This window comes from Engraulis encrasicolus, chromosome 20 (assembly GCF_034702125.1).
Source record: "Engraulis encrasicolus isolate BLACKSEA-1 chromosome 20, IST_EnEncr_1.0, whole genome shotgun sequence".
NCBI lineage: Eukaryota > Metazoa > Chordata > Actinopteri > Clupeiformes > Engraulidae > Engraulis > Engraulis encrasicolus.
The window spans coordinates 16,659,594-16,671,513 of record NC_085876.1 but is presented as its reverse complement, the minus strand read 5'-3'; the positions used below and the strand labels follow the sequence as shown (position 1 = coordinate 16,671,513).

General features: G+C 41.6%; 1 protein-coding gene across 1 annotated transcript in view; it reads left to right on the top strand.

Moving 5' to 3' along the window:
• The window catches only part of LOC134436343 (receptor-type tyrosine-protein phosphatase U-like), a 212,020-nt gene that overhangs the window by 117,298 nt on the left and 82,802 nt on the right, over positions 1–11,920 (top strand). Inside the window, exon 5 of the mRNA XM_063185500.1 lies at positions 3,162–3,277. Coding sequence (XP_063041570.1) covers positions 3,162–3,277 — 116 coding nt within the window. The remainder of the gene's footprint in view (positions 1–3,161; positions 3,278–11,920) is intronic.

Here is an 11,920-nt window from a genome sequence, read left to right as displayed (position 1 = left end):
TCCTCCGCACCTGACTAAAGCAGGTCTGCAAGAATTCTACATAAAAGATGTCTGCAACAGCTCTAAGTAGGGACCAGGATAAAAGCATGATGTGGTTGTAAGTGAGGGCTGAGTGGTGATATACTATAGCTATAGGGACCAGTATAGAGCATGATGTGGTCGTAGTTGAGGACTGAGTGGTAATATGCAGACTTAGAAGAAGATGGTGGGAATAGTTTGAGTTTGAAAGAAGGAGACAGTTGTGGGAGTGTCTTCAAAAGCGAGAAGGTTTTGGTAGGTAAAATATCCTCAGTTCTTCACGTCATTTGATTGAGCTATAAGGCCACGTACCAGACACCACAACAATGATACACTCTGGCCATGGACATAACATACTCATTTGTTACATTTCTCTCCCTTTGTCACCAATTTTGGCTTCATGTCTTTATGTTCCCGTGGGGTTCAGTCATGGATTTCAAAACTGTTGTGCAACACTTACAACTGCAATCGCAAGCAATTATGCTGTAGCTGTGTAACCGCAACTTTTTTTTTTTAAGTCTAACTACCTCTTTTGTTATTTTCTCTGTAGCTTATTCTGTGAAGTGCACAAAACAATACAGAAAAGTGATCTTCAATTCTTTTGTTATTCATGCAGTTTGTTAAATTGGCCCTGTGTCTGGTTGAATGGATGTGTGGTTTTGATGAAGAACACATACTGTATTACTAAAACTAAATTAGTTCTAAATATTAATACAACTCTTTATATTTTTCTGTTATCGCAGTAGAATGAGCAATCATGTGTCTCTTTTCATCCTTTTGATTGCCTATGCAGAACACTAAAAGGGCCTCTGTGACTCAGCAATGAAGGTTTAATTAATTTCTTTTCATGTGGACTGAGGCGTAGTATCAGTATGGGCTGCAGTGTGTAGCTACTATAAATGTCTGTAAACACAACTGAGGCAAAATGTGGACCACACAGACAAACATACAGTAGTAGAACATAACCAGATTAAAAATCAGTTACTTGGTATGATTGTAGTATTATAACACAGGATGTCTGATGTGCTCCACATAAACCCACACACGCAATCACCCACATGCGCAATCTCTCTCTCTCTCTCTCTCTCTCTCTCTCTCTCTCTCTCTCTCTCTCTCTCTCTCTCTCTCTCTCTCTCTCTCTCTCTCTCTCTCTCTCTCTCTCTCTCTCTCCATTTTAGGTCTAGGTTAATGTACCATGAAGTGTAATGTCCACTTGAAGCGTAACGGAGAGCCTCAGAGCTTTTACAACCACCAGGAGCAGATATCATAACATACAGAGCTAGGTCATTAAAACCATTGATCATCATACGCTTAACAGATGTACATTACGCAGGCTATAAACTTCGTTACTCGTTTTCTTGCTCTACTGTCCAACTCTCCTCTCTCTCTCTCTCTCTCTCTCTCTCTCTCTCTCTCTCTCTCTCTCTCTCTCTCTCTCTCTCTCTCTCTGTCTTGCTTCTTTCCATATTTTGTACCATTCATCATTTGCCTCTCTTCCTCATGAGTTATTTTGTTTTCGTTTGCTTGTCTCCCAAACACATTTAGCTGATCTGAACAACTAGAGATTTGAAATAGTGTCAATTCAACCCATTACACCGACTTCTCTTCTCTTCTCTTCTCTTCTCTTCTCTTCTCTTCTCTTCTCTTCTCTTCTCTTCTCTTCTCTGTTAGATAGCAGCCCATTAAAGCATTTCTGCATGGGCCCATTATCACGGTTAGCTAGCAAAACCACTATAGTGCTGCAATTACCTGAGCAGTTTGTCACACACACACACACACACACACACACACACACACACACACACACACACACACACACACACACACACACACACACACACACACACACACACACACACACACACACACACACACACACACACACACACACACACACACACACACACATTATCCAAACAGTCAAAGTTACTGTTTAGTCACAGCTTCAAAAAAGCAGTACAAAGAAGAAGGCCATGACACTTTGTGTTTCAGTGATCCTGCTTTCTGAATTAAGTGTGTTCATGTCTACGTGTGTTGGTATGTATGTGTATGTGTGTGCATGTATGTGCGTGTGTGTGTGTGTGTGTGTGTGTGTGTGTGTGTGTGTGTGTGTGTGTGTGTGTGTGTGTGTGTGTGTGTGTGTGTGTGTGTGTGTGTGTGTGTGTGTGTGTGTGTGCGTGCGTGAGCACTGCGCCAAGATGCCTTGTGAGCTTTTGTTTGTTTGGGATGAAAAGAATGACTATTGCCACTGCAATGAAAATTGAGTACACACACAGACAAACACACACACACACACACACACACACACACACACACACACACACACACACACACACACACACACACACACACACACACACACACACATACACACACACTATGTTTGCGTGGTCTACAGATCTGTGGACTGTCAAAAAGAAGGGCCAAGCAATTCACAAAATTTTGCTCAATATCTTGCATCATTGGAAGCCTCTTCATATGGAAACGCAGGTGCCACCTTTATCCTTAGGAGATTATGAACAGAAGATTCGTGCTGTATAGGACTCCTTTTAAACCAAATTTGGATTGTGCCATAATAAATGTATATCTGTCAATCCAAATAAAGAAGTAAAATGTGTGTGTGTGTCTCTGTGTGTGCGTGTGCGTGTGCGTGTTTATGAATAAGACAGTATGCCAGACAATAGTACAATTCTCTTCACAATAATGACAGCTGTCGTCATTGAGAAAATGCAATCACTTGAAACATGTCATGCATGAACAAACATGACTCTAACATGCAGATTTTTAAGAATTATGGGCCGCTTCTCATCAAGAGATAAATGCAATAAAAGGAGTTTGTTTCTCTGTTATATTACTACAGTACACAACCTACCAACCAACCGGCAACCAACATCATCACAGCTTGCATTGACAAACACATTTTAGTCATTTTTCACTGTGTTCTTATCTACCTAGCTGTCCACAGCTTTGTCACATAATAAAAAAGATTCCAAAACTTGAACTGAGCTACTGATTACTAAAAGATTACTAAATTGTTGTGTCCTATGTCTAAACTTTTCCTCTGTGTTTTTTGTGTTTGTTTGTAAAGCGTCCTGTGTTCTTTATAACCTTCTCCCTCCTGGTTTTTGTGTGTGTATTTTCAGACAAGGTGCCTCGGTTCTCCAGGCAGGGAGACGTGGAGGTGAACGCTGGTCAGAACGCCTCCTTCCAGTGTGTTGCTACGGGCCGTGCCATGGACACAGACTCCTTCTACCTGGAGGTCAGTGCGATAGATTTTTAATATTTCATAAACTTACTTTGAAGTCCTTTCTGCCAAAGGTACTCTTCACAGGTGCATAGGGATCGCAAGTCCACTTTATTTCTGAAAAGTCTTAAGTTACGCATGATGTGTGGGTGTCCCAAAGGGACAATTGTCGTGACGATTGAGGATCTTCATGGTAATGCCATGTAATATTACTGTGTAATAAATAGAGATGCACCGGATCCTGATTTTTGGGATCCTGCCGGATACCGGATCCACTGCTTAAGATCCTGCCGGATCCGGAACCGGATACCGGATCCCATGAAAGGGTTGAAACACATAGCCTACTCGCACACGTGGGCCCTTTTTATTACGTTGGCTCAAACCATTTTTTAAGATTCATTGGCTTACTGCCACACTGCCTTCAACGGCCGCTTCCAAAGGGCTTTCACTCCATGCAGCGATTCGTGTTGTGAAAGACTGACTGAAAAGCCTAGGCTACGTAAAAAGTAGAGTTGCCCCAGATCCTGATTTTTAGGTACCTGCCGAATACCGGATCCACTGCTTAAGATCCTGCCAGATCCGGATCCTGTGAAAAACCCTATTATCCTGCCGGATCCGGAACCGGATCTTGGATCCTGTGCATCTCTAGTAATAAAATAAAATCATCATGATAGCAGAGCATAACATTGTGTTTTTTTTGCCTATTGATATTATTTTGTACTGTTGACCTAAAGGCTGTTGATTATCAAACCAAATAGCAATTCACAGCTGCACTGTAGGTACTGTATAGTGTTTGAACATCACTTAAGAAAACTCTGGATTGTTTTGAGAGAGACCCAGCATATCGGCGCTCTTAGTGTAGATTACGTAGTAGTGCCATCAATGTTTAATGTGGGTGGGAAGCAGGAAGCATAAAGCAAACAGTCATATGTCAGGAGGGAAGTTGCCTACCCACCTGACTACAGTATGTCACTAACGAGCCACCCAACCACTGGCTCAAAACCCACCTACAGTGCTTGCTCTGACAGCACAAGGGTGTTTGTATAAACACTCTCAGAAATAAAGGTACAGAACTCGTCGCTGTGGCAATACCCTCGAGGGAAGTACCATTGCGTCGCTTGATTGGTACCCCAAAAAAGACGTGCGTTTAGTGTCTTGCAATGTGCATCTGTCACCTCTTTTTTGAGGTACCACCCAAGCAACGCAATGGTACTCCCCTTGAGAGTACTGCCACAGTGACGAGTTCTGTACCTTTATTTCTGAGAGTCAGACTGCCTTAAATCTTCTCTTGTGGTGGTTCGTGTGTCAGGAAAACGCATCACTGTGTGTTTTATATCCATATGACCCCATAAAACAATGTGGGGGAAATACACCATGGAACATTTGTTGCTCCGTTACTCTTCAAATGAGCCGGCTTTGATCGCCTCACACATCCAGTGACAGCTAGTGCAAACATCTCAGGCATGGGATCTGTTGACGTACACGCACACACTCACTCACTCACTCTCTCACTTTATGTGTTGAATGCTAATGTGAGTGCAGAGAGAGAGAGAGAGAGAGAGAGAGAGAGAGAGAGAGAGAGAGAGAGAGAGAGAGAGAGAGAATTGGGAGATGGAAAGAAGTGAGCAGGATGAACGATAAAAAAGGAGAGAGACAGAGAGCAGATGAGAGACGAGATTTGGGAGGGGAGGTAGAAATCAAATAGAAAGGAAAGAGATTGAACAGCAGCATGTTTTGTCTTAGTGCATATCACAACCATCACTTACAGACTGACTCTATGCCCTTGAAGCCTCTCAGTGCTTTTATAAATGGAAGTCTGACAAAAAAGGGAATGAAAAAGATAGAGAAAGAAAGAGACAGAGAAAGTGGCTTTCAATAACTTGTATTAAAGGGTTAGAAGTTATGCTTAGGTCACAACATTGACAAAAACTGCTTAGTAGTATCCTTTTACAGTTGGAAGTTAGAAAAACACTCACCTACGTAGGTCCACCAACAGATGCACTTAAAATAGTGGGGTCGTAATAGGCTCAGTCATTTCAAATTGATGTTAAAGTTTGGTTTTCACTTCCAAGTTGAAGTTTAGGGTCTATAGAACAATTTGAGTTCGAGTGTCAAACACACAGATAACAAAATGGCCTGCGGGGGGCGCTCTAAAATATATAAACTGCTATAACTTTTGATTAGTTAAACCAAATTTAACATTGGAGGTATGTATGGATTCAGCAAGAAGAGGAGAAACCGGTGGGCTAAATAGTTGGTTATCAGATTAAAGACACACTATGTAATAAACACACTTTTAGCCAATGGACAGCTAAATCCGGCTTTTTAAAGATAAAGGGTGGAAATGCCCTCCAAGTTGCAATGAAACATAATTTATTGTTACAAGTTATTGTAAATAAAGCCTGGGTTATCACTTAACTTGATTTGTTCAGAATATCCTTGAAGCACACAGATACTTAGGATACATAAACACAAATATAGCTGCATAAAGCCTATGCGATATTTAGGACCCAACTTGCAACTTTGAGTTTATGAATTTAGGATCATGAGTACCAGCTTTTTTCAATCAAGCCATCATTTTATTCACAACTTAAACACTTTATATCTGGAAGAAAGTGAATCAATAATAATAATGATGATGATGATGATGATGATGATGATGATGATGATGATGATGATGATAAATACTATGAGGAACAACAGTTTTTCCAGCATTCAAAAAACAAATAGAAGACCATAGGGCTAACATTTATTCCAATACTCCACTCTACAATGACTATGACAGAGAACAGATGTAAAAAACAGTCAGTGATCAGTCTTAGAAATTGTATGTGCACTTGCACAGACGTCTGCACTTTAACTCTGCCTTCATGCACTTGCACCGAGATCTGGCAGGTCTATTTGTACAAGTACTAGTACAGCTGCACTTCACCTCTAGTTGGAAAACATATTTGGCAACTGCATTGCTTTGGTAGTGTAGTCCAAATCTGGGAACTGTTCATTTGTTACCAGATTGGTAGGCATTTCTGGCAAATGCAGATAATAAGAACGGTTTTCATTCCTGTCAACTACGCTGGTAACAAATGGACAGTTCCCAGAGCAGATGATTGTGTCTACCATGTATGAAATAGTCTTATAGTATTATTTAGTATGCTTGCCAAAGGCCTCTGCTTGCCCCCAGCAAGCATACTAATTGTTCTCCAACAGTTTATTTAGTATGCTTGCGGGAAAGCATATTAATTGTTCATCAACAGTTTATTATTATTCTACATTTTTCCATTCACCTCGGCATATGGGAATCGCCATTCATTAGTACGGCGGCTTTGAATCGTTGCAGCGTTCGAGATAGAGACACGGTTCGAGTGCCAAAACGAACGGCTCGAAAAGGTCTCATGGTGAGTATTTTTTCGCTGGCCTACCCCCTTTCATTCGTTCACCAGACTTGTTTTCTTTCTGTTGTTGTTTCTCTCTGTTTTTCCCCCTCATTGAAATGAATGGTAGAATGGTCAAGATGATAATGTCACAAACTGTGGCAGTTACAGTGAGAGGTGACCTGTCCTGGGTTTTTTGTATCAACTAGGTAAAGGCATTGTCAGAGAGGTATTGGCTCTGAATACAAACTGTGTGAAGATCATAAGACAACTCTTAAAAATGTTTCAAAGAGAGCAGTTTTAAAATCCCTATGATGTGACCCCATTCACTTACAAAAAATGTGTGAACAGCTCAGCGCATAGGCCTGAATATGTCAATTTTTTTACTGAACCATTTGGCCAAGAAAAGTGATCTCAGCTTTGACATGAAGAGCAGGTTTGTGCCATTTGTGTGTCAATATCATCTGACAACTTGCAAAACTTTTGGAGATATGACAGCGTAAAAATAAGGCTGCACATAGGCTATTACTCAGCTATTGACTGCCAAACTGTCACCTTTATAATCTTCAGTCATACACACACACACACACACACATGCAGCCTTGTAGAACTTTAGACCTCTGCTGTCAGTAAGTGGCAGTGGCCTACTGGGTAGGGTGTTGGTCTGTCAGAGGGTTGCAGGTTCGAATTCCACCCTTACCTCTCCCTACCCACCCATTGCTGAAAGGCACCTGAAGCATCTCCATACATGCACGCACACGCACACACGCACACACACACACACACACACACACACACACACACACACACACACACACACACACACACACACACACACACACACACACACACACACACACACACCTCTCTCTCTCACACAGAGACACACACACACACACCTCTATCTCTTTCCCTCGTGTTTCTGTGTGTGTATACAACAGCTCTGTGTGTGTGTGTGTGCATAATCCGCAAGCATACCAATAGCATTGTCTCTCCGGAAATGCAGTCTTATTATTATTATTGATTCATTTTCTTCCAGATATAACGTTTTTTTTTTGTGATTTTATGTGTGAATAGAATATGGCTTCATCGAAAAAAGTTGATACTTGTGATCCTAAATTCATAAACTCAAAGTTGCAAGTTGGGTCCTAAATATCACATAGGCTTTATGCAGCCATATTTGCGTATAGGTATCCTAGGTATCTTTGTGCTTCAGGGATATTCTGAACAAATCAAGATGAATGATATACCAGGCTTAATTTACAATAACTTGTAACAATAAATGATGTTTCATTGCAACTTGGAGGGCATTTCCACCCTTTATCTTAAAAAAACCCTGAATTTTGCTGTCCATGGGCTACAAGTGTGTTTATGACATAGTGTGCCTTTAATCTGGAAACCAAATACTTAGCTCACCAGCTCCTCCTCTTAATGCTGAATCCATGCATACCTCATATGTTAAATTTGGTCAAGCTAATAAAAAGTTATAGCAGTTTATATATTTTAGAGCGCCCCCCGCAGGCCATTTTGTTATCTGTGTGTTTGACACTCGAACCCAAATTGTTCTATAGACCCTAAACTTCAACTTAGGAGTGAAAACCAAACTTTAACACAAATTTGAAATGACTGAGAAAAAATGCACATGCCTACGACTCCACTTAAAACAGTTGTAGATGAGAGTAGCCTACTTCAAATAATGCACTGTATGCAAATGAGAATGTAACACAATTATATTCAAGCCCAAGGATACATTAGCAATATCAACGCGTAGATAAATAAATATTGTCTATGGTATTTAGAGCAGCAAATCAGAGTGCACAACAGAGTGGTTTTGCATCATCCTTGAACCTGAACCTGGTGATGCTGTGTTGTTTTGTGAAGTCTTTGAGGTTCATCATCATCTGGGAAGTTTCTGATATGCACGTATTCCGTGTTAGCCTTACACGCTCCATTTGTAACCACAGAAGAGAAACGTGTATTTAAAAGTCTGCCACCATTGCCCTCCTACCTGCTGATGTTCTGTATTCTGGGCCTGGTGATGATCTGTGTTCAGTGTTCTGGGCCTGCTGATGTTTTGTGTTCTGGGCCTGCTGATGTTCTGTGTTCTGGACCTGGTGATGTTCTGTATTCTGGGATCTGGGCATGGTGATGTTCTGTGTTCAGTGTTCTGTGCCTGGTGATGTTCTGTGTTCTGAACCTGGTGATGTTCTGTGTTCTGGGCCTGGTGATGTTCTGTGTTCAGTGTTCTGGGCCTGCTGATGTTCTATGTTCTGAACCTGGTGATGTTCCGTGTTCTGTGTTCTGAACCTGGTGATGCTCTGTGTTCTGGGCCTGCTGATGTTCTATGTTCTGAACCTGGTGATGTTCTGTGTTCTGGGCCTGGTGATGTTCTGTGTTCTGGGCCTGGTGATGTTCTGTGTTCTGGGCCTGGTGATGTTCTGTGTTCTGTGCCTGGTGATGTTCCGTGTTATTTTGTGAAGCCTTTGAGGTTCATTATCATCTGGGAAGTTTCTGATATGCACGTATGTCGTGTTAGCTTTACACACTCAATTTGTAACCACAGAAGAGAAATGTGTATTTAAAAATCAGCCACCATGACCCTCCTACCTGTATATGACAGGATTATGTTTGCACACTTGGCAGGGGGGCATAATGGGGGGGTGGATCATGGCACACTATTGAACTGAGAACAGAGGCCAGGAGACAGAAGGAATCAGCAAGAAAGGGAATGGACGCTTTACAGAGGGGGAGAGAGAGTAAGAGATGGACTGACATTGAGATGGAGAGAGAAGAACAAAGAGTGTGAGAAGACTAAGGGAATTTTCACACCCCTTTAAATGAACCGAACTCTGTCCTCTTTAAGTGGACCAAAAAGTGAACCTGCAGAAAAAGGACTCTTTCCTGTACTGTTTTTGTTCTGTTTCTGTTTATATTGTGTATTATAACAAGAAGCGGCTGCTCTTTCTGGTCTCATTAGGGTTTTATGGTGTGACAGTCCTCTTTTTGGTCACACCTGGTCCTCTAAAGCTCTCCGTAAGTGATTACATCTCACTGTAAAAAAAAATACCAGCTGCCTCAGAATTCTTTATCAGAATCAGAATCCTGAAGAAAGAGATTACTTACTGTAAGTTATGTGAAGCTTTGAACTGCAATTGAACTTACAATAAAGATTTAAATTAACTTGGAATTCTGAGGCAGCTGGTAAACTTAAAATTTCAAGTTAAACCATGTTGTTTCCATTGCAGTGTGTAGGAGAATCACTGATATCATTTTTTACAGTAAGTTTAACTTGTCAGGACTCATAAGTGAACTGCACTTAGACTACGTCAATAAAGGTGTCAGTTTGGTGCACTTCCAAGGGGCCTGGGTGCAACTTAGAGTGTTCAAATACAGTATGTGCAGAAAATCCCTACGCAGTCACAGGTCTGAGTTCACTTATCGTAATGGCTGAAAGGGACCAGCTGTGAGAACTCCCTAATTGATGTCCATGCTTTGATCCTCAGCAGCTTTACATCAGACTCTCTCCATGGACTGACAGATGGGCTTTGTGTTTTTGCGTTGCTATTTTTATCACCATTCTTGCACCATAATCATACGGTCGACTAGCCACTGCCCATGCCCAAAAAGAAACTTGTTTTCACAAGGCCTCCATTTAATTAAACCCCCTTCCTCCCATAGTGGCCAGATGCATTCTGGGTATGAGGGATCTGAATGGGTTGGCATTCACCTCCAGCCATTGTAATTTGTCATGGGATAAGCCTGTGTGTGTGTGTGTGTGTGTGTGTGTGTGTGTGTGTGTGTGTGTGTGTGTGTGCGTGTGCGTGTGTGTGCGCGTGTGTGCGTGCATACTTGTGTGCCTATGTTTTTGTGACTTTGCGTTTGTGTTTGCCACTGTGTGTCTGTAATTACTCATGGATATTAGGGGTGGGTATTGGCAAAGGGTTCACGATTCGATGCGCATCACGATACACATGCCACGATGCGATTCTATCACGATGCATTGCGATTCATGTACTACTGTGATGCATTGCGATATTTACTTCAGTAAATGTGTAAAATACACCTTATTTGTCAGTTGCTGTGTAGCTTTCTTAAGTCAGTTCATTCTATTTAAGCATTCTATCATCTGGGAGAGAGCTTACATCACAACAGAAATATTACCTATTCTCTACTGAACAAAATAACCCGTGGCAAATCGAATTTTATTGTCATCAAATAATCAATTGTCATGAATCCATGCAGTATATTGAGAAAATAAGTATCACGATACCTTGTCATGAATCGATGCATTGTATCGTGAGAGTAAGTATCGCGATGCATCGATATGACGATTATTTTGCACACCCCTAATGGATATGCAGGCAATAACAAAGTAGCCGGTTAGTGCCTAACAGATTGGGGAAACAGACAGGAAGAGAGAGACAGACAGGGAGAGAGACAGACAGGAAGAGAGAGACAGACCAAATGATGCATGTCGCGGCAATATCAGATTAAACTGCTGATTGCCAGACTGCCGATTGGCATCTCATTGCGTTTCTGATTGAGAGGCTTTAGTGACAAGTGAATTAAATGCTCATTCACACACACACACACACACACACACACACACACACACACACACACACACACACACACACACACACACACACACACACACACACACACACACACACACACACACACACACACACACACACACACACACACACACACACACACACACACACACACACTCAGGCCGGCTGTCTGCAGGTGTGTATCAGTGTAATATCTGTTTCCCCATTGGTCAGATTATAGTAAAAGCCTACAGAGGAAAACCAACCAATGCTCATTTTGAACTTCTTTAAAAATAGGTACATAACTCAAATATGCATGCACACAGAGTACACGCAGGCAAAGACACACATTACCCAATGTTGTCTAACACTTGTCTAAAACCAAGATTTGTGAAGGTGGATGCGCGCAGTGCGCAGCGTCCCAGGTGTACTAAACTTTGTATTAGTTTTTGCTGCTACTAAGTATTGTACCCGAAACACAATTTCGTTGCCTTTTTGACAATGACAATAAACTCTTGATTGATTGATTGATTGATTGACATGCATGCATATGAACGCACACACGCGCACATACCTCATTGGTAACATAAATGACGACACACACAAACACACACATATAGAGTTTATGCTGTGACTAAGCTCACACGGACATATAGAGTGAAGGTGTGCCTAAGCCTTCTACAGGAAGCTTGCTTGCTTCAGCCACATAAGTACATGGGCAACATGAAGGC